Genomic DNA, 23754 nt, shown 5'->3' on the forward strand with positions numbered 1-23754 from the left:
CCACCAAAGGTACCTATTTCTGCTATCCTGTGGGTGATGTAGGCTTCTGTGGGCTAATCTGGGAACATACTCCTTGTTTATAAGCATTTTTTTAAAATGGAGTTTGTCATGAGTTCAAAGAAACTTGCTGCCAAACAGACTTTTGGAATAGAATTGCCTTTAAATTGGGGATAGCATCCATTCTCATTTTGCACTTCTCAGAAGTGACTGTGCTAATATTTGTTTTTTGTTTTCCTTTATAGTAACAAACGAATATAATGAATCACTGCTCTACAGTCCAGAAGAACCAAAAATACTTTTCAGTATTCGAGAACCAATAGCAAACAGAATTTTCTCAAGCAGTCGTCAGCGTTGTTTCACCTCAAAGTAAGCTTCCACAGTCTTCTTGTAGCTGTTTTCCTCCCTTGTAATTAATTACAGAGCACATTTGGCTGTGAAAGTATTGTTTCATTAAATCACTCCTTCAGACTTAATCATGCAGGAAAAGTAGACGCTGTGGAGCTAAAGTGGTATCACGCTAATAACCTGGCTAAAGTGATATTTTCTCTAAAACGTTCTGTTTCATTTTAGAGAAACTAAAATTTAACTGAATGGAAAGGACATGGTTATTTAATTGGGTAGTGTGTACTTGTTTGTTTTTACTTTATTAAGTAAGACACAGTAAGATATCTGATCTTACTTGTCAACTTCAAAAGAAACTGACTGGAAAGCAACTTTTTTTCCATATGCTATGGAATAAAAGCAGGACATACATTCATATAAAGTCTAAATTGTATAGCAACATAAAGGACTCATTTCTTTCAGCTTTTTCCTACAAGTGAATCTCCCACCCATGCCCACATCTATTAAATTTGCCACAGATTTTTTGTTTTGAGGGGAAGATATACAAAAATGTTTATAATTTTTGTAAAGGTTGCCCAGTCTTCCAGACTAATAAGAAAACTTAACTATAGTTAGGGCTTCCCTGATACTTCAGCTGGTAGAGAATCCTTCTGCAATGCAGGAGACCCCGGTTTGATTCTTGGATCAGGAAGATTCCATGGAGAAGGGGTAGTCTATCCATTCCAGTATTCTTGGGCTTCCCTGGTGGCTCAGACGAAAAAGGATCCACCTGTAATGTGGGAGACCTGGGTTCAATCCCTGGGTTGGGAAGATCCCCCTGGAGAAGGGAATGGCTACCTACTCCAGCGTTCTTGCCTGGATAATTCCATGGACAAAGGAGCCTGGCAGGCTATAGTCCCTGGGGTCACAAAGAGTCAGACACAACTAAGCGACTTTCACTTTCACTTTTTATCATGGCAAGCACAGAATAGTTGTTACAAATTGCTTCTTAACAGTGTGCAAAAAAAAAAAAAAAAAAAAGTGTGCATATACTTTTTTGAGAATGCATAATTGATTTTTTCCAGGAAAGACACTAAAAAGGATAGTGATCATATTTAAAAATCACTTAATCATTTGAGAATTAATTTTGATTAATCAACAAATCTGTACTCAGATTGGGTAGGACTGAAAGATTCATTTAAATGTTTGCTCATATAAGTAGGAGAACAGCTTTATGACTTTGGCTGGAAAATATTTCTTAGCAACAGAGTGACAAGTTGAACTAAATTAGAGTTATTGACTTTTGTTAATCAAGACACCATCAAGAAAATAAAGAGGCGAGCCACAGAGTGAAATAGTATCTATGTCCAGCAATGGACTCATATCCAGAATATATTATAAAAATTCTTACCAGTCAGTAAGAAAGAAGGCAGGCAACCCCTTAGAAAAATGGCTGAAAGTCTTGGACAGACATTTTGCAAAAGAGAATATCCAAATGGCTGATAAGTGTATGGAGAAACATCCTTGACCCTATTCATCTGAGAAATGTAAATTAAAACTATATCATATAATACTATAGTCATGTAAGGATGTGAGAGTTGGACCTTAAAAAAGGCTGAGTGCTGAAAAATTGATGCTTTTGAATTGTGGTGCTGGAGAAGACTCTTGAGAGTCCCTTGGACTGCAAGGAGATCAAACCAGTCAATCCTAAAGGAGATCAGTCCTGACTATTCATTGGAGGGACTGAAGCTGAAGTTGAAGCTCCAATACTTTGGCCACCTGATGTGAAGAGCTGACTCATTGGAAAACACTTTGATGTTGGGAAAGATTGAGGGCAGGAGGAGAAGGGGGTGACAGAGAATGAGATGGTTGAATGGCATCATAGACTCAATGGCATGAGTTTGGGCAAACTCCAGGAGATAGTGAAGGACAGAGGATCCTGGCATGCTGCAGTTCATGGGGTTGCTTAGAGTCAGATATGATGGAGTGATTGAACAAATACAATACTACACACACTCACCAGCCTAGCTAAAATACCAGTTGTTGATAAGGTGGAGCAACTAAGACTTTTATATAAAAGTGGAGCAACTAGAAATTTTATATAAAACTTTTATACTGTTAGGAATAATATGGAAAATTGTTTGGCAGTTACCTACCAAAGCTGAATACAGGACATGCAGTGACTCAGTGATTCTGCTCCAAGATATATATTCAGCAGAAGAGTATACACTTGACAGATATGTATGTACCGAAAGACATACTCAAGAATATTCATAGTAGCAGTGTTCCCAATAGATCAAAACCCTAATGTCCATGAGTAGTATAAGAGATACTTAAATTTTGGTATTTTCGTACAGTGCAGGTGTTTTCAGACAGCAATGAAAATGAACCCACTGCTGCTACATATGATAATATGGATGATTTCACAAGCATACTGTTGAGCAAAAGAAGCCAGATATAGGCATATCCATTGTATTCTTCCATTTATATAGAACTTCAAGAATAGACAAAGCTAGTATTACTATGTGATTGAAATTAGGATAGTGGATATGCTTGGGAAGGAGGGGCTGGGAATAGAGACTCGGAGATGGGATAAGAGCAATGAGGGAACTTCCCGGGAACTGAGTGTAACATTCAGTTCCTAATTTGGGTGATGATTACACAAGTGTGCTCATTGAGCTGTACCCTGATAATTTGCCTTTTCTGTATGTTGTATATAAGTAAAAATTTTACATGATAGTAGTTACATTCTTGATCAATACTTAAAATACTTGTAATAATGTTCAGAAAGCTACTATGAGTTCCATCAAGTCTGAACTTGTTCACTTTTAAGTGTTTGGGTAAATGGAGCTATCCTGAACATTTCAATTTTGAGATTTTTTTGGGGGTAATGTACTCATATTGACATAGTCACTAATTCTCTCATAACTAAGGGCAGGGCAACTTGATTTTTAAAATCAAGGCCAAATGATCTACCTGCCAGTTTAGATTAAAAACAGTGTTTTAAAGAAACTGCAGTTTAAGAAAAGTGTTGATATTTAACAAGATGTCTCTCTCTGCCTAGGGTGTGTGTACGTTCTCGGTGTTGGGATGCATGCATGGTTGTGGATGGAGGAACTTCCTTTGAGTTTAATGACGGAGCCATTGCTTCAATGTTGATCGAGAAAGAAGACGAGCTTCGAACTGTGCTTCTAGAGCAGTGAAGGATTGCCTCAGATGACAATTTTGATTGCCAGAGAAATAGTTTTACTGCAGAAAACAGCCTACCAGTCATAAAGCTAGTTTTTGGTTGTTGTTGAGACTGATTGGCCTTGGGCCGAAAGGTGACCAAGAAAGTGAGATTTGCATTATTCTTCTGATGGATTCTGATGGAAAAGATGTTCACTATGTAAGAAAATGGAAGACTAAACTGATTAGAATTCAAAACAGTGAAATTTTGATACTGCTTACAATTGGTTTCCAAGAGTGTTGGTATCTTTATAAATTTAGAGAGGTAGGCTCAAATAAAAGATTTAATGTTTAGGATTTGAAATTTAACTGTACAAGTTTTTTTTTTTTTCCCTTTTCCTCCTCACTTTGTGGAATTGGTCAGACCAAACACATCTCATTTGATTAGTGTTTTTTTATAGTATGTAAAGATCAAGATTTTTTTAAAAACTTTGATGGAGAATTTTGATAAATCCTGATATTGACCTAATTGAAATAGGTAAATGTGTTTTTATATATCTGCCAAGAGTTTTCTAATTTCAGAACACAATAATATTGTTATGACTATTGATTTAAAAAGTTCAATCATTTTTGAAATTATTTATAGATGTTTTCATTTAATTGACTATCAGGTTAATTTTGACAATGCTGGGTGAAATATACATGGACAAAATCATGGCACTATTACAAATGTATTAATTAGACAATAATTATTTTAGGTCTTTGGTAATTTTTTTTAATGATTTGAGGCTGATAAAGTTCTTCCATATTTAAAACTCTCTAACATGGATTTAAAGACTAAAAGGATGAACTGATGAGGCACATTCTATTATGAGTTTGGTAAAACCTATACAGATTTTCAGCTAGTGTTAGGAGTATTGTCAGACAGAAAATGGATTGTTTAATAAATATGCAAAACATTTTAGTTTTGTAATTGCCTTACTTATTATCATGGTAGTTTTCACCTAGCTCATATTCCAAGTTTTACACATTAGGTTTGGAGGATAAAATGTTGTGGCTTTTCTTTTTTTCCCATTATGACAGTTTCTTTACCTAATGCCCAATTTACTTATAAATAATCCTAGAATTATCACAAAAAGTTCCTGTTGCTGCATCATGAGACAATTGGTATTCTTATTCCAATTATTCAAAGTTGTATTTTTTTTCCACTTGCTGTTAAAAATTTGTCTTCAATCACTGAAATATTTACTGAACACCGACTCTGCCATGTACTGTGTCAGGCGCTGGATGTACACTGGTGATCTGAACAGCCACTATCCTGATAGAACTGAATCTGGTGAGCTCAGAAGTAGATTCTGGGAAAACTAGGATGTGTAATCAAACCGAGTGCTCTTAGGTTTGGCAACATTTATCACGTTCTTGTCAGATTTTTAAAGTAATATTATTATACAAAGATAACCTTAGGTTTTGATGTATATCCAGAACAAGAATTTGTTTTTCTTAGTTGAGAGTAACTGCATAGATACTACTCGCAAGGAGTTTACATGATGCATACAATAAAAATTGGTGTTTTCCCAGAGATGGATGTAGTTTCTGATTTGATTTAATAATGATATACGTAAGATACCACTTTATAAAGAAGTGAAATTCCGCACTATAGAAACTCCCTAACAGATTTAAAATACCTTTTTGATAAAAATACCAACTCCATCTTTAATATCAAGGAAATCTGATTGTCCAAAATGGTACATAGATCTGTTTAATATGTAACATATTAATAGGTAACCTGCTATGTAAAATTGTTTATAAGCCATATTTTAGAGGTTTAAAAACTACTTAATGTGTTCCATTGGTGATATAACCTCTAACATTTCTGACCTGTTGTGGGATTTATTTGTAAGAGATGATGAGAGGCAAAGGTTGTTAGAATAGCAAACATGTTTTTATGAATGAGTTCCTTTTAATGGCAACATGTGAATAAAAGTAAACCATTATCTTTTCTTTTTTAGTTCATTTATTTCTTCAGCGCTTATGGGTCATTGTTTGAAAACCAGATTGCCCCAGAATATTATATTTCATGTCTTTTTTCTACACTATCTATTACTCTTTTCCCTGCTGACTTCATTCACTGCTAACATGTGACACAGTGCTTCCTGGTAAATGTAGATTCTTCAGATATTTTTGAGTTAATGTTTTTGATGTTCCATATGTATTTATATTCATGGACCCAGTAAATCAAAATCATATTACATGAACTGCTGAACTAGAAAGAATTATTTTAAATGAAGCTTATTCCTTAACATTAAAGAAACCATGAGGGATTAGGGTATAAATCAATAAGAAGGCTTATATATAAGTTTTCTACATGAAGAAATGTATAAAAAATATTTTTTAAGTGTCACAGGCTTTATTTTATGAAAGGTTTTTTAGAAAGTTACTGGCTAAATGAGGAGCTAAAAGGAAAAAATGGAAAAGGATGTTTTAAGTGTTAATTTGAATATTTTATAGGCTAGCAAAGGCATGGATTATAACTAATTTTGTTCTCCCATTTTTAATAATCATCAGTGGTTAAAAAAAATTCAAAACTTGGGATCCTGAAAAGACTTTGAAGAGCTCTATCTGAACAATACACACCTTTTTATACCAGAAGATTGTGAGTTCACAGGGAGTAGGGATTATGTGTTCTGATTTGTACAATAAATACTTGAAAACTTGCATAGCTAGAGAAGAAACCTATTATAATAAATTATGGTTTTACATGCTGAAACAGTTAGGGAGTCTGTGTATGTCGGGGGGTGATGTATTGACAGTTGCAGTAACTAGGACAGTATTTGAAATTTTTTTTTTCAACCATTCTTTTAAAGTGTTTTCCCCAACTGCAACTTTTATTTTTCTCCCTACACACCTATTCTCTTTAAATGATTGAAGAGAGCTTGAATGATGTTACGTTGTCATCATACTAGACTAATTCTTTGCTTTCACAAGTGGCTTCCCTGGTGGCTCAGATGGTAAAGAATCCACCTGCAATGTGGGAGACCTGGGTTCAATCCCTGGGTTGGGAAGATCCCCTGGAGAAGGGAATGGCTACCCACTCCAATATTCTGGCCTGGAGAGTTCCATGGACTGTATAGTCCACAGGATCACAAGCAGTCAGATACGACTGAGTGACTTACACAAGAAAATCTATTTAAAATACCTTTGGTAACTAAGCTTTGTTACATAGCTGTTTCCTCCTGCTTCAGAGCTTTCCTTCAAAGCATCATTTCATGATAAATGATTTTTCACAAAATCATTCATCTTTGAAGTATTTCCATTAGTCTTTAAAATGTGTTGTTGTGGATTATCCACTTACCATGCAGTTTTGGATTAAAATATCACCAAAGTCTTTTGGAAGGAATGATGCCAAAGCTGAAACTCCAGTACTTTGGCCACCTCATGCGAAGAGCTGACTCATTGAAAAAGACTCTGATGCTGGGAGGGACTGGGGGCAGGAGGAGAAGGGGATGACAGAGGATGAGATAGCTGGATGGCATCATCGACTCAATGGATGTGAGTCTGAGTGAACTTCGGGAGTTGGTGATGGACCCGGAGGCTTGGAGTGCTACAATTCATGGGGTCGCAAAGAGTCAGACATGACTGAGCGACTGAACTGAAAGTCTTAACCCCTTTATTTTCTGGTTCTTACTGCAGTACCACTGCAAGTTAGCTTACAGTTACTATCCTGAGTAGTAAATTAATAGTTTTGAGTAAAAAGACGTTTTAAAAGCCAATGTAAATGACCAGGTTTTGTTTAAAACACAACATGAAATCATGGTAATGGTTGGGATATGATCAATTCCAGTGTGCCTGTTAATTTTAAAATGTGTCTATGGAAAAAAGTCTGCCTTCTAGTCTCTCATCAGTCACAGCCCCTGCCATCTGAAGACCTTAAATATAGTGATTTTACTGCTCAAATGTACAAGGTAGATACTTTGATATTTGGTTTAAGGAATACCAAAATATCAGTATCTTGATATTTAGATTCACTAAAAAGTAACTCAAACACTAGAGTAAAACAAATCCATAAAGAGTTTGGGTTTTAGGGTTTCAGCCTGTGTACGGAGTTAGCGTCTTGGTGGAGAGAGCTTTTTGACTTTCTGGGACCTTTGGCCAGGTGGGGATGAGGAGAGGAGAGGAGAGGTTACGAGAGAGAAGGTTGCCTTCTGTTTGTTCCGAGGTTAGGTTATCCAGTGGAAAGGTGTTTCCAGTTTTCCTAGACCATTTAGTGCCTTTCCTCATGTTCTAGACCTTGCCCTGTCCTCTACATTGTAGCTCATTAGTCAATGTTGGATTGTAGTTAAGTTCACCATGATAGAAGGGACACAGTCACTTTATCCAGAAATAAATATTTTGCATTTGGCTAGAGTTTGCCTAATAATCTTGGGAACTTGCAGCTAGGGTACAGAAGAGGAATCAAGAGCCACACGCAGACTGTTAACATTGTTGTTCAGTCTCAGGTTGTGTCCGACTCCTTGCAACCCCATGGACTACCACACACCAGGCTTCCCTGTCCTTCACTGTCTCCCGGAGTTTGCTCAAACTCATGTCCATTGAGTCAGTGATGCTATCTAGCCATCTCATCCTCTGTTGTCCCCTTCTCCTCTTGCCTTCAGTCTTTCCCAGCATCAGGGTCTTTTACAATGAGTCAGCTCTTTGCATTGGATGGCCAAAGTATTGGAGCTTCAGCATCAGTCCGTCCAATGAATATTCAGGGCTTATTTCCTTTAGGATTGACTGGTTTGATCTCCTTGCTGTCCAAAGGGACTCTCGAGTCTTCTCCAACACCACAGTTTGAAAGCATCAGTTCTTCAATGCTCAGCCTTCTTTATAGTCCAACTCTCAAGTCCATAATGACTACTGGAAAATCCATAGCTTTGACTATATAGACCTTTGTTAGCAAAGTGATGTCTTCTTTTGAATATGCTGTCTAGGTTTGTCATAGTTTTCCTTCCAAAGAGGAAGCGTCTTTTAATTTTATGGCTGCAGTCACCATCTGCAGTCATTCTGAAGCCCAAGAAAATAAAATCTGTCACTGCTTCTTTTTCCCCTTCTATTTGCCATGAAGTGATGGGAACAGATGCCATGATCTTAAGTTTTCTGAATGTTGAGTTTTAAGTCAGCCTTTTCACTCTCTTCTTTCACACTCAAGATGTTCTTTAGTTCTTCATTTTCTGCCATTAGTGATATCATCTGCATAACTGAGGTTACAGATATTTCTTCTGGCAATCTTGATTCGTAGAAAGAATGAAAGGCATATGGTGTGTGCCTCTTGAAGGAAGACAGTAATACCGTCTATCCTGTCCCCTTGCTATGATGTTCAAAAAAACCCTGACAAACTAAGCCTATAGATGAGGGTCTCAACACTGGCACTGAGATTTTGGATCAGATGATTCTTTATTGTGGGGAGCTGTGCTAGCTATTGTGGGATGGTTAGCGGCATCCTTGGTATGTCCTTGCTGGAGGCCAGTAGCTCCTCTCCACTTGTGACAACCAAAGCAGTTTTCAGATGTTACCAGTGTCTCTTGGGTGGCAAACTCACTCTTGGTTAGGACCTTTTCGCTGCTAGATCTAACTACCAGTTTATGGAAACAGGGGACACATAAACCTGTTAAACATTATTCCAGGGATGGATCACATCAGTAAAATCCAGAATGGGGAACACTGGACAAGCAACCTAGTTTCTTCCATACGTAAACGGTAAGGATAATAAAGAAGAGGAACACTAAGATTAAGAGACTAAAGAAAATGTCAATGTCAACTAAATGCAAAGTATAATCCATGTTTGGAGCCTGAGCAAAACAAATCTATGTAAGAAAACAGTTTTTTAGATAGCTAGGGAACTTTCAACATCATCTTGATATTTAATGTTTTAGAATTAAATCAGAAGATCTTCCAGAGGTAGATACCGAACTATTCATGAAGTCATGGGTCTTGGTTTTGCCTCAAAAATGATCTTGTGAGCATGTGATGTCCATGGGATGGGAGATAGGTGAAATGAGATTGGTCATGAGTTAATGACCTTTGAAAGCAGAAAATGAAATTCATCATCTTTACCTTTTGCATTTGAGATTTTTGATAACAAAAATGGAAGCATGGTATTGATAGTAAAAAGGAAGCAAAAAACTGGGTAATATTCAGGAAGAATCACCATTCTACTATTTGAATGTGTTCAAAAGGAGTTAATTCCTAGATCTCTGGATATAGGGTAAACTATTCAAATGATCTGCTAATGAGAATAAAATGCACAGTATAAGCTGATCAAGTCTGTATTTAAAAAGTGCTACGAGCTGATTTTTATTGATAGTACTTGATACTTTATTGATGGTACTTATCACTTAATCTCAAATGTCTTATAAAGTATGTTAATACTTTAAGAAGCACTTTAACCATACAAAGAATTATAAACATTTTAATTTGACAACACATGAAGCAGATGGGGCAAAAGGGACCATGTTACGGCTTGTTTTAAAGTGCCTTGTTAGAGGGTTGGGGCTTCCCTGGTGGCTCTGTGATAAAGAATCTGCCTGCAATACAGGAGATACAGGTTTGATCCCTGGGTCAGGAAGATCTCCTGCAGAAGGAAATGGCAGCCCTCTCCAATATTTTTACCTGGGAAATCCCAAGGACAGAGGAACCTGGTGGGCTACAGTCCATGGGGTTGCAAGAGTAGGACATGACTTAGCACACACACATTCAGAGGGCTGAGAGAAATCTCACGCCATACCTGATGCTTGTTTTAACCAGAGTGCTTAAGAAAAAGAGAAAGAAAAAAGGAATACAACTTAGCTGAAGTATTCATTTTTATAAAAATGTGTTTTATTTTAAAACAAATCTATAAAAGTAGAAATCACATACAAAAATACAGATTACTCTGACATGTTAGCAAAATAGCTTATGGCTGGACTTGAGTTTGGAAGTACTGTGTGTGTGAGGGCATCCGGAAATCAGAGGCCAACCGGATCCTCCCTCCCAGCCTGTGTCACTAATCTGTAAACAATAATTTCAAGTAGTATGTAGCACTTTTAAACTACTACAAAATTGAAACCTAATCATTTCCCGTGTAACACTACTTAATAAGAATGTTCTTCCTTAGGTTTGAGCAGATAAGGGCACTTCATACATTGTTTCTAACATTTCAGAGATCTGATTTTTAAAAAAAGCAATGTTAATAGAAATGATGAGTTTGGGTTTTTTGCTCCATTTTGAATATACGGGAAGGTCATCGATTTAAACAAGAAGTTAATGTTTTATGTTTTTTTAAAAGTAGAATTTAGTCCTTTTGCTTCTATGTATCATTAAAAAAAAACCACTATGCTATCAAAAGGTTCAGCACCCAAGTCTTAACTTTTATGCATGTGCCAGCTTGCTTATTGCTCTGAAACTGCACGGAACATACACCTTCTTCTAGGGTATATTCCTAATTGAAAGGAACATGCAGTTCTTAGGGAACTCCAGGTCCAGAACTTTATAAAACAAGTTGCTAGAAATAATCATTGTGGGAGGCCATTAAAATAATAAAATAAAAAAAGACAATTTAAAATACTTGATTCCAGAGTAAAAATAACTTTGAGAACCTTAGCGAAAAGGAAAACGCAGGCATCTGTGGTTCAGGATTCTATCCAACATTTCAAGAATCAAAGAAGTGACTGGTTCCTACCTCTCTAAAACAAAGTGAGTCATTTTAAAAGCTAAAGAACCCACGTCAACATAAAGTCAGAAGTCCACAATTCAATTTCCTCAGCTAATTCAGAACGCTGCAAACACAGTACATAAAGGAAATAAAATATTAGTCGCTCAGTCGTGTCCAACTTTTTGCGACCCCATGGACTGTAGCCCACCAGGCTCCTCTGTCCATGGGATTCTCTAGGCAAAAATACTGGAGTGGGTTGCCATTTCCTCCTCCAGGGGACCTTCCCAACTGTACATAAAGACGACCTCATTAATGTGCATTAGAGGATACCCCAGGTTAACTGTCATAGAAAACTGTCTCTTGAGCCTTTAAATTCTATACCAATTCTGCACCTCTGGTTGGCCAACTGTTTCTTAGGTTTTAAGGTGAATGACCTGGGGCTATTTGTTTCCATCACCCAGATTGTGAATCTAAAGGTGCAGTTGAAATGTCTGTTTTTCTTGCCATCCTCAGAAGATTGCTGCAGATCTACTCTATGATTCTCATTCTTTTCAGCTTACAATACAAATAGCTTATTATTTTTTGCAACCTATGTCTTATAATAAAGCAGTGCTGAAAAATTAAATAGAAGAATGTTCAGTTGCCATATAGGCTACGAAAATGATTTGCTGGTGGTGATTTTTAAGCTTGATTCTAAATAGATTTATAAAGAATGGCACTTGGAAGACGTGGTTCAAATTTTGCTATTTAAGGTATCTTGAAATTATAGGCTCACTCTCCCTAAAATTTCAAAAAGCGTAGAACTGAGGCTCTTAAAGGTATAGCAGTGATAAAAGCTTTCATAGTCATTTCTGAAAAGCAACAAACACTTCGTAGTTTTCTGTCTTCAATGGTTCTCGAATATGCTTGTAGAAGGAATGCAACAGAAAACCAAGAATAAAAATAGCTGAGCTCTCCACAATTGGGCTTCCTGCTTCCTTTCCCTGTTCAAAGAAAAGAGGAGACACCACCTTGCAATAGAGGCTTCATAGACAACTAGGCTTCTCCAGTGACAGCCGGCATTTGATGCCCCATATCTCTTGGTTCTTCTTGTTGCCAATGGTCGGCCTGGCGATGGTGGTGAAATGGGAGCAATTAATCTGCAGATGAGGGAGGGCTTCCTTTAACAGTTGAAGGGTACCGTCTGGTACAATTCCAAAGACCTGTAGTGTTTTCAATGTGGGAATTTCTCCAAGTTCACTGGAAAGGAAGGAGAGATTTTCAGAGTAGCAGTATCTGTGGTAACTGTGCCACTAGAGTTACATGATCCAATTTTTACACACTGTATTTTATACAAAACAAACTGAAGACATAATTTGCAATCAATGATTTGAGGGAATAGCAAAGGTGAATCAAACCACAAAGCACAGGCCACAGCTTGGGCAATATGGCCTTAGGAAACACACAAGTGCATTTCACTGAATTTCTAATAACCGAAAAACTCCTAGGTTTATTTAAAATCCAAACATATCTTCTTTCTTTCTCTATTCCTGGTTTATATTCCACCCCCTTCCCCACCAACTCTTGGTTTATACTGAAAAAATGTCACTGTGTTGGGAGGGGAAGCCAGCAAGCTAGTGATGGGAAAAGCAAATGTTTTACTGTGGCATAAGCTGGAGTCACGAAAGGTTACCTGCAACTTAAGGATATGACTTGATCTTTATTTGAACAAGGCTTGCCCTCTTGAAAGGAGATGTGAGCAGAGCCAGTAACTTCCAAGTAATGGTTAATAGTCAACAAGTCCATTACATATGATGAAGCCTAACGGTGACTTCATGATACTATTTTAAGGTCGTGTGTCAGGTGTAGATAGACACAATAAACATTTTACTTCTCTACATATTACCTTTTTTTCTTTCTGTCACATGGAAGCCAGTCATTTTCCTAGGTATTTCACATTAAGTGAAACCTAACTATGTCAACAGTGAAATTCTAGTCCACAAAAAAGCCTGTTTTCCCAAAGCAAATATGCTTTGGTAATGATTCTTTTTTCTTAACCTAGGTCTACAGGGTTAGAAATTCATCTCTCTGATCTATATTTACTCCAGGTTGGGACATATAGTCCAAAGTCTCAGGAAAGGGAATATTTAGTTTGGAGTCTCAACAAAATCCTACGGCAGATCAATGAGAAAATCAATTCCCTAGAATAAGAAGCATCCTTTATATTTTCATACTGCCAATAATTACTTAAACCTTCCTTATAGTAACTGTCAGCTTGCCTCTAATCTTTCCTCCTTCCAGCTTAGTGTATATACCAATGACCAAGGACATCCTCATAAAGCCTAGCTCAGATTAAGTCCTTCCCCTGTTTGAAATCGTTGATGCCTCCCTCATGTTTACAGAACTCAAACCATCCTTTGGCCTTAAGACTTTCCATGCTAATCCTGCTCCCACTTTTCCCACTCCCCATCTAAGTGTATTTATTCTACATTTAGGAGAGTTTTAAACACCACAGATGTTAACATATACTGGTTGAATACAAGAGGAAGGGTAATTTAGATAATGAAAGTACTAACCAAATGAAATAAACATGCTTGGTGTTCCTAAGGGGGCAGTCAGATCTGGATGTAAAAGAAAATCAGCAAGAACAAATTGCTATTGTTCATAAAGTAAGCTAATCTCTGAAATGGAAACAAGAGTATAAGGAGAAGTCAGCATACACAGATGTTTATACTTACCATCACTGAAGATGATAGCAATCTGGCCCAATCTTAAATTTCTCTTATATAAAATCTGAGCAATGGCACCCCACTCCAGTACTCTTGCCTGGAAAATCCCATGGATGGAGGAGCCTGGTAGGCTGCAGTCCATGGGGTCGCTACTAGTTGGACACGACTGAGCGACTTCACTTTCGTTTTTCACTTTCATACACTGGAGAAGGAAATGGCAACCCACTCCAGTGTTCTTGCCTGGAGAATCCCAGGGTCGGGGGAGCCTGGTGGGCTTCCGTCTATGGGGTCGCACAGAGTCGGACACGACTGAAGCGACTTAGCAGCAGCAGCAGCAGAGGTGGGAGTGAAGAGGAATGGCAGACAACAGAAAAGGAAATGTTCTTGCAACCGCACTTTGTAAGAGCCTTGGTGAGGAAGGAAATTATACTAGATACGTGGAAAACACTCAGGGGTTGCACGTGAGAAAGGAGTGACCGGAGTATGATGAGATGGTGGATGAATGATCATTCCCAGGCCAATAAAACCAGGAAGTCTTTAAGATTTTAAAGAGATCCCCCATACCCCCCAAAACAAGCCTCTTGTATGTGTATCACCTACAACACAGCAGAGATCATCCCCAAGTGTCTCTTTGAAAACTTCAATGGAGTAGACTGAAAAGCAAACGAAAGGAGAGTAAATAGAAATGAATAGTCTGAGAGCCATTACCTTTAACTTCAGTATAAAATGACTGATGTCTTGAGTATCTCTATTTAGCTTTAGTAAACAAAAAGGTATCTATAAACTGTGTCACCAGGTTCACTCCTTTGTTGTCCACTGTTCAGTCGCTAAGCCGTGTTCCACTCTTTGAGACCCCATGAGCCTGGAAGCACCCCAGGCTTCCCTTCCTTCACTGTCTCCCAGAGTCTGCTCAAACTCATGTCCACTGAGTCAGGTGATACCATCCAACCATCTCGTTCTCTGTCACCCCTTTCTCCTCCTCCCCCAATCCTTCCCAGCATCAGAGTCTTTTCCAGTGAGTTGACCCTTCGCACCAGGTGACCAAAGTACTGGAGTTTCAGCTTTGGCATAAGTCCTTCCAATATTCAGGGTCCATTTCCTTTAGGATGGACTGGTTTGATCTCCTTGCTGTCCAAAGGACTCTTCAAGAGTCTTCTTCAGCACCACAGTTCAAAAGCATCAATACTTTAGCACTCAGCTTTCTTTATGGTCCAACTCTCATATTCATACATGACTACTGGAAAAACCATAGCTTTGACTAGACGGACCTTTGTTGGCAAAGTGATGTCTCTGCTTTTAATACTGTCTAGGTTTGTCATAGCTTTTCTTCTAAGGAGCAAGCGTCTTTTAATTTCACAGCTGCAGCCACCATCTGCAGTGATTTTGGGGCCCAAGAAAATAAAATCTGTCACTGTTTTCATCGTTTCCCCGTCTATTTGCCATGAAGTGATGGGACTGGATGCCGTGATCTTTTGAATGTTGTTGAGTTTTAACCACTCTCCTCTTTTACACTCTCCTCTTCCACCCTCATTGGAGGCTCTTCTGTTCCTCTTCACTTTCTGCCATTACGGAGGTATCATCTGCTTATCTATTGTTGATATTTCTCCCCGCAATCTTATTCTCCTTATAAAACCTTAAATTCCTCAACTTAAAATTCTCTTGCAAGTATTATTATTTCTTTAGTTTCTCTTAATCTCAGATTACTATCTCCAGCTTCAGTTTTTTCCATTAATGAGAAATACAAGAGAAATGAGACCAATTAATAAGGAAGGGAATACATACAAGGAGGGTGTGTCCTGAGGGTAAAATATCTAGTTTCCCAAGTATTTCAAAGCATTATCAGTACAAAAGAAAGACACTCAAATTTTATGTTCCCACTTCTGAGATAAGAAATGAAATTTTTTTTAGCATAAATAGCTTTCTGGAAACTATCGTTGAAGATCCCAGAACTCTTACTATGCATTTCATATACATTTTACCTGGAGAAATGTTTAAGGATAGGGTACCACCAACTCATCTTAATGAATTCACAAGGTAAACCAGTGTATCGTTCACTTTATGTCTTAAGAAACATACTCTTTTACCTTAAGGTTCAAGGATAGCATCTTTCTTCTGTCTGTTCTCACTTATTCTGATGGTCTGACTTGTTACTAAACTGATACCTCTGCTTCCCTTATTTCAAGATAATATTTAGACAAATGGGTTACAGTGCAGTCAGGGTTCGCACCTAGGTCTGTGACTTTAGACCCATGGTCTGCCCCGTCAAGTCACACTGCCTGCAGATGACTGCAATGATTATCATCCCACTGGATATAAATATAAAAATATGAAGGCTCACAGCCTCCGCTTAGCCTCTGCTCAAGTGAATAGGTATTTCCTGCTTAACTTCTTACTCTTTGCAGAGAAAAGTAAGACACATAAATAGATTCTCTTGAGAAAAACAAGCAGAGAAGAAAGATCAATGTACTCCCAAGGGAGCTGCACAGACAATGCAGCTAAAGCTCAAATGGCAAGGGTGGGGAACAACTGTTAACACAGAAACCTTTTTGGGTTAGACACTCTAGGCTCCTAGGAGTTCTGCATGCTAGAAAATTCAAGTGGCAGGAGATTTTAATACGAGTTGCATGTATATGAATTTAGGCCCCAACATCTGAGAGCCCTGCAACTAAATATTGGCATCCCTTCTAGGCAGTTCTTTTCCAAATGAGACACCAGCTGAGACCCTGAGCCCTAAGGATTAACTACAGTGCTTTATTAAAGATGTTCATTACTGGATTCCCTAATTCTATAAGTTAACTCTATATAGCTGAAGTGTCTGATCTATTCATCTTTTTAATTCTTTTTCTTTAAATTGCAACATAGTTGATTTTTAATGTTGTGTTAGTTTTTGGTGTACAGCAAACTAATTCAGCTATATATACATGTATATGTACATATATATATATATATATATACACACACACATACATATTTTGTTTTTAGATTCTTTTCCATTACAGGTTATTATAAGAAACTGAATACAGTTCCCCATGCTATAGTTAAGTCCTTGTTGTTGATCTATTTTATATATGTAGTGTATATCTGTCAATCTCAAACTCCTGATTTATCCCTCTCCCTCCACCCTTTCCCCTTTGATGGCCATAAGCTTGTTTTCAATGTCTGTGAGTCTGTTCCTATTCTGCAGATAAGTTGAGTTGTATTACTTTTTTAGATTCTACATACATGTGATATGATATTTGTCTTTCTCTGATTTACTTAGTATGATAATCTCTATGTCCATCCATGTTGCTACAAATGGCACTATTTCAAATTCTTTTTTATGGCTGGGTAATATTCCATTGTATATATATGTACCACATCTTTATCCATTCATCTGCTGATGGACATTTAAGTCACTTCCATGTCCTGGCTGCTGCTATGTTCATTAATTCTTTTTTGTTCCAAACTTTAAACTTTTAATTTTGTATTGAGGTATAGCTGATTAACAATACTGTGGTATAAGTTTCAGGTGAACAGCAAAGGGACTTAGCCACACATATACATGTAGCCATTCTCCCCCAAACCCTTCTGTCATCCAGCCTGGCACATAACACTGAGCAGAGATCCCTGTGCTATACAAAAGGTCTTTGTTGGTTATCCATTTTAAATATAGTAGTGTGTACATGACCTTCCCAAAGTCCCTAACTATCCCTTACCCCTGGCACCCATAAGTTTGTTTTCTGTATTCATTAATACTTGAAACTAACTTACAAGACCCAAACTAATTTGAGGACTAGTAATTTGAGGACTACATAAATTCTGTGCTCAAATTCACCACCTTTCTTTGGTAGGAATCAGCTTGATTACCTTCATGTGGATAGTGAGCTTAAACAAGGTCAACAGCCTCATTTAGGGGATGAGGAAGGACACCAGGCCAAATCCAAGATACTAACTTCTTATGGTTTTTAATAAAATTGCTATACACATATATTTGACATGAGGAAGAACTCTGCAGCCCTTTGAAATATAGGAGAACTTCTTAAAGCTAAAGAGATGATATTCCCAGGATGACTTGGGTATGGTACTTCTTAAAAGCAAGATGGATCCGATTCCTCTTTTGTTAGCATTTGATTTTGTGGAAGCTGCTGAACAGTACAAAATCAATCCCTAAAAGAGCTACCAGATTAGATATAGACTATTCTGCCTGTGTCCAGGAGACCTGGGACGTACAGCCAGTTCAGTCAGTAACTCACTATTCAGCTTTGGGTAAGTTTCTTCACTCTTCAGGATCTTAATCTCCTTCCTTCTCAAAGAGAACATCACTCTTACAATATTTACTACTTAAATATTTTTATTTTTCCCCATTCCTTGGCCATCTGGGACAGACACCACTAGGAGACTATAGAACTTTCCCTCTAAGCTCAGATGAAGGTTTTTGGACTTAACTAGTTGATCTGAAAAATTTCAGAAACACATATACACACGGTCTGCCTCCTCCCCTTATACTCTGAGCTTTCTGGAACTAAAGGCTGTCTTCTGCTTTTGTAAGTTCTCTGCAAGTACTAGAATAGTATTCTAATATTTAGACCAGTTCACAGCCAAATTAATGTTTAGTAAAATACCTCAATCAACTCAACTTTACCAGACGTTTTAAGCAAAACATTTTGCCTTGGTCCTTCTATTTTGTTAGTCCTTCCTAACTAGTTTGTGATACATTAATTTGATGTTTAAGCTTTAAACATCTGCTGTTAATAATAACGGATTTTAACACCAAGTGACATCTCTTTTGGCCCCTGCTCTCTGCTCATTTTAAGAAACAAGAGTACTCACAGTAAAGTTTCAGGTATTATGTCATAGCACCGACTGAGTGATAGGTGTTGGAGGTAGTTGAGTTGGTAAAATTCTGGAAAGCAGTCATTTTTCAGCATGACACTATCGCTATAACAGAACAGAAGAAAAAATTAAAAATCTATCCATCAATCCCAGATGAAGATAGGAACAGCTTATCATTCAGTTCCTTCAATTCAACATATTAAGATTCTTTCCTCATTCAATAAAAGTCATGCATTTTCATTAAAATTTATTTTGTTTTAAAATAAATAAAAACATACCTTAAGTCTAGGTGGACAAGATTGGGACATCTTCCAACTAAGGTAGAGACATCTAGCGAAAAAAAAAAATAAAAAGATGGTCACTGTCAAATGAGGAATCACACAAGGATACTTGCTGTCCATATATATCACACTGTGCTGGATATTCAGAGTAGTGCAATTAGAGTCATTCACTATTAGAAAAAAAAAATGTCATCTTGCCATGTAAGACTTTCTACCCAGGAAACACAAGAAATCATCTGAAAAACTACTAGAAATAGTAAGAGAACTACTTGTGTAAAATGACTGGATAAGAAACTCCACAGCTTATCTATGTGCCAGCAATAGCTGGATGGAAATAGTGGGGGAAAGTCCTGTTCACAATAGCAAAAAGCAAAATCAAATAGCACACTATATAAACAAATATCAAAAAGTAGCACTCCAAACCAGTGGAGGACCATCATAGTTTATTAAAAAATAATATGGCTACTACAACTAGTGAGAAAATTTACTTCAACTCAAATAAAATATCCAAATTAATTCCACATGTTATTAAAAACTTCCAAATGCAAAAATGAATAATTATTCATTGGATCTTGGGATCAGTAAGGAGTTTCTAAGCATTAAAAAAAAACAAAAAGGAGACAGTGATAATTTACTACATAAATCTTTAAAAACTCTACCAGGTTAAAACAAAACAATACAAGCAGAAATAAAGTGGTATCAGAAAACTGGGAATAAATGTTTCCAATAAAATTAATGCTCTTATTATATTAACGATATAAAAAATAGTCTATTAAGAGTATAAAAAAATAGAATATGGGTAAAAAAATATAAAGATACTGCATAAAATATAGACATAATAAAAATGGAGCAACAAATGCAGAATAAAATATATTTTTTTGTGCTTTCACATGAAAAAAAATCCTATTACAATGCCCAGAATTGATGAAATATCATAAAGCAGGTGCCCCTATGCTAAAAGTGCATATTTAATTTTATGCAGCCTTTCAGAAGACCTCACTTTTTGAGAGTGAACGGATCTTCCTTTAAAAAAAAAGTTTTCAGGGCATAACGCACTTTGCTCTTTGGCTCAGTAATTCCACTTTAGAAAAGTAATCAGAGATCCCAGGTGGCATAGTGGTAAAGAACCTGCCTACCAAGGCAGGAGACAAGACACACAAGTACATCCCTGGGCTGGAAGATCCCCTGGAGGAGGGCAAAGCAACCCACCCCAGTATTCTTGCCTGGAGAATCCCAAGGACCCTACAGTCCATAGGGTGGCAAAGAGTCAGACATGAATGAAGCAACTCAGCATGCATGCATACATGCACTAAGATATTCATTGTAGCGACAGTTATAAAAGCCCCTTCCCTCATTAGTTTAATAGGTCAACCTTTATCCATTCTATGGAACACAATGCTAATAACAGCCATTAAAAACCTATTTAATAACATTTTACGAAATGAAAAAATAACTCAGGACACACTATATACTGAAAACAAAATATATATAATGCATGATAATCTCAATTTAAACACACATATATATTTACACACAGATTTACACATAGAAAGGAAGTGGGTTAGGAGTTGGAAGGCTGGAAGAAAATACATCCAAATGTTAAGCGCAATTACCAAGGGTGGTCGGATCACAAATACCTTTTCAGAATTTGGAAGAAAGTTCCATGTGATACTTTGCAATCATAAAACGCATCAGTGAGTGTTATTTACTTTAAAAAAATAGGCAAATTTTATTTATGTTTGAGGGTTCTTCTTTTCCTTCTCACAGCTACATCTCCAGCTGCATCCCCTTGTATGAATCCTAGACTTGCATTTTCAACTGCCTCCTCAACACTCTCACTGGGCTATGTGATAAGCATCTCACATTTATGCCTAAAACCAAATGCTTGATTTCTCCCCTCAATCTGCGCCTTCCCCAAAGTCTTCCCCGTCTTAGTTAAGTGTGAACTTCATCGACTGCTGGGGCCAAAACCCTGGGAGTCCTACTCAAACTGTTTCCTCACATCCCACACCCCATCTGTTACCCAGTCCTGTTGGGTTAGCTTTCAAAAATGCGTCAGAAATCAATCACTTCTTACTTCCTCAAATGTGACCACCAAGTCTCCAGTGGCCTTTCCCCGGCCCAGCTCCGCAAGGGGACTTTTCAAAGGTGAGTCACATCATTTCATTCCTGTTCAAAATACTTCAGTGGCTTCCCATCTTACCCAGGAAAACAAGAGAAACAGAGCTTCTGCCTTGGCCGAGAAAGCCCCCGGCTATCTCATCTCCTAACACTGGGCTCCTCGCTCCCTCTCCCACACCGGCCTCCATACTGAGAAGAAAAACAAAATCTCAAACATTAATAAAGTTTGTCTTTTTTAAAAAATAAATAACATTTATTGATTCATTTTCTGATTATAAAGTAGCATACGTGGCTTTCCTCCAAAGGCACTTGCTGGTCCTTGGTTCTAGAATGTTCTTTCCTTACATATCTACATATCACTCCAGGTCTGTGGTTAAATCTCACGTCCTCAGGGAGCTCTTCTCTTTGGCCATTCCATCTGAAAACAGCCCCCTTCCTGCTACACTCTACCCAAGCACCCTGCTTTAAACTTTTCCTCCTTGTGTTTCCACCTCCTTTCATATTTAGTTCCTTGTTGACTGTCTGGATTCCCCACCAGAATGGAAGCTTCACAAGAATGACTTTCTCTGTTTTGTTCAAGGCTACACGTCCCAAGTTTAGAACTGGGTTTTGTGCATTATAGGGGCTCAACAGACATTTGTCTCCTAAGTCACTAAAAAAGGAAGAACTGCACAACGTAATTCTGAGTGACCCATCATCTCACTAGCCAATCACAAAATCCACAATCAGATACAGTCTGCCTTTGCCACCACCTGGGAAAGAATTAAACCTTGGGAGATGAAACTGTTTAGTCTGTCTCCAGCCCTTGTTTAAGTCCCGTCTTTCTTTGGTGGGTAGAGTTAGGAACCACTAGTGACTGCCAAGATTCCTCTTCACCGTCTCCTTCATTTCACTTGAGTTAGAAAGATCTTAGAAACTATCTAACTTGTCATTTTAGAAGAGAGACCTTTTTTGCTAGAGAAGTCCAAGCAAATCTAAGACCCAAAGCTAGGTCCTCCAAACCTCATTCCATGAGCATCCACTGTTCTACAGAGAGGTACTGATGGGTGAGGAATACAAACACCAGGAGCCAACAATTACTGAGCTCTCACTATGGGCCGAGAATGATTAAATGCCTTGTACACGCATTACATCATTTATTGCTTACTCTAATGCTAAGAGGTAAGGTACTACTATTATCTCCATTTTATTGAGAAATGGAGGAAGAGCACGGTTAAGCAAACTGCTCAAAGCTACCCAGTGAGTGACAGAGTGGGTACTTGAATCCAGATGGTCTGCCACCGGTCTTGGAGGTAAAACACAAAATCTGTATTGTCTTCTACACAGCGAAATAGCGTGTACCATTGTTAAAGATATCCATTTAAAAATTCTTGAATTCCCATTGTATACTTAAGGAAACTAATACTTCAACTCCTACTCTGCGTCCTATCCTCGCCCTGAATGTGTCCAGCAAGTGGGATTTTACCACCTATCATTCCTGCCAAAACTTAGTAGAAAGGTGATTTGTTCTTTTTCAGAGGAACACAGAAAAGAGTTTTAAGCCAAACGTGGAAACAATTTACAGTAGTTTGCCTACAGCGGAGTTTCTCGATCTTATACCCAGAACCTTGGTTCATTACAGAAAAACTCTGAATAAAGAAGTGGGAAGTTCAGGTATGGGCGGAAATGTACACAAGGCCCTGTCTTCCCTTGGGGATGAAGAGGGAAGAATCACGGGTGGGATTCAATGCAAAGAGGATGCTCCCTGGTGGGAATTTAAAGTCCTTGGAAGGCGACTTGGCAAGAACTATCCAAAGCTTGATAATGAAGCCTAATCCTTGGCTTGGCAACTCCACGTAGAAATGCACTCAACAGTTTACTTCTGTCCATAAGACAGTTGCTTATAAAGGGAGAAACTGTAAAGACTCTAAACATTCGTTAGGAGGAGATCAACTGAGTAAGTTATGAATGAATCAATAAATTATTCCAAATATATCTGATGGAATATCACATAGCCACTGAAAATGCTGTGTAGTGTAGCTACTGAAATGGGGTTACTTGAAATAAAACCATAGTATAAAGTACTCCATACACTATGTCCCATTTTTTTTAAAAAAAGCCACTTTTTAATAGGAAAAAAGACTAGCAAAATGTTAGTAGGATTATTGTGTTTTTACATATTTTAGGCACATTTGAGAATGACTATGTAATACTATAACTAGATATTTTTGAATTTTTATTTTTAATTGGAGGATAACTAATTTACAGTATTGCATTGACTTCTGCCCTACATCAACATGAATCAGCCATAGGCATACACATGTCCCCTTCCTCTTGAACCTCCCTTCCAAACAGATTTAAAATTGTGTTTAAAGGGGAAAAAATGCAGACTAGAAATACTGTGTGTGGAGGGGAGTGGTTAGGAAAAACACTACTGATGCTTTTGCAGATCTCTAAAGAAAGCCTTCACTTTTGTTATCTGGGTTCAAGCACCTGCAGAGGATTCCAACCCCTGAGCACTTAGGAGAATCTGCTCCTATCTTCTACAGCCTCGGATATGTGACTCACAGAGGACAGGTCATGTCCTGAAGGAGTAATTTTCAAATACTGCTCAGATTTTAAGAAGATACATTCTGCAAATATTTGGCTCAAATCTTTTAGAGTATGTTAAAAATGATAAGAAAAACACTTATAC

The 23754-nt window shown here is 37.7% G+C and overlaps 2 protein-coding genes across 9 annotated transcripts in view; one reads left to right on the forward strand and one right to left on the reverse strand.

The window, feature by feature from the left end:
• The window catches only part of NADK2 (NAD kinase 2, mitochondrial), a 47185-nt gene extending 41695 nt beyond the window's left edge, over positions 1-5490 (forward strand). For all 5 annotated transcript variants that reach the window (XM_015101321.3, XM_027980116.2, XM_012097047.5 and 2 more), the window contains 2 exons: positions 243-366; positions 3386-5490. In XM_015101321.3, coding sequence (XP_014956807.2) covers positions 243-366; positions 3386-3524 — 263 coding nt within the window. In that variant the 3' untranslated portion in view covers positions 3525-5490. The remainder of the gene's footprint in view (positions 1-242; positions 367-3385) is intronic.
• A 4832-nt stretch (positions 5491-10322) lies between these two features.
• The window catches only part of SKP2 (S-phase kinase associated protein 2), a 36374-nt gene continuing 22942 nt past the window's right edge, over positions 10323-23754 (reverse strand). For 2 of the 4 annotated variants that reach the window (XM_042233864.2, XM_042233865.2), the window contains exons 8-11: positions 18957-19008; positions 18676-18783; positions 13714-13758; positions 10323-12397 (exon numbers count right to left, since the gene is read on the reverse strand). In XM_042233864.2, the coding sequence (XP_042089798.1) occupies positions 12184-12397; positions 13714-13758; positions 18676-18783; positions 18957-19008 (419 nt within the window). In that variant the 3' untranslated portion in view covers positions 10323-12183. Of the gene's footprint in view, positions 12398-13713; positions 14520-18675; positions 18784-18956; positions 19009-23754 lie in introns of those variants that run through there. The other 2 variants (XM_004017046.6, XM_042233866.2) reach the window with 2 other exon arrangements.

This window comes from Ovis aries, chromosome 16, assembly GCF_016772045.2.
Source record: "Ovis aries strain OAR_USU_Benz2616 breed Rambouillet chromosome 16, ARS-UI_Ramb_v3.0, whole genome shotgun sequence".
Lineage (NCBI taxonomy): Eukaryota > Metazoa > Chordata > Mammalia > Artiodactyla > Bovidae > Ovis > Ovis aries.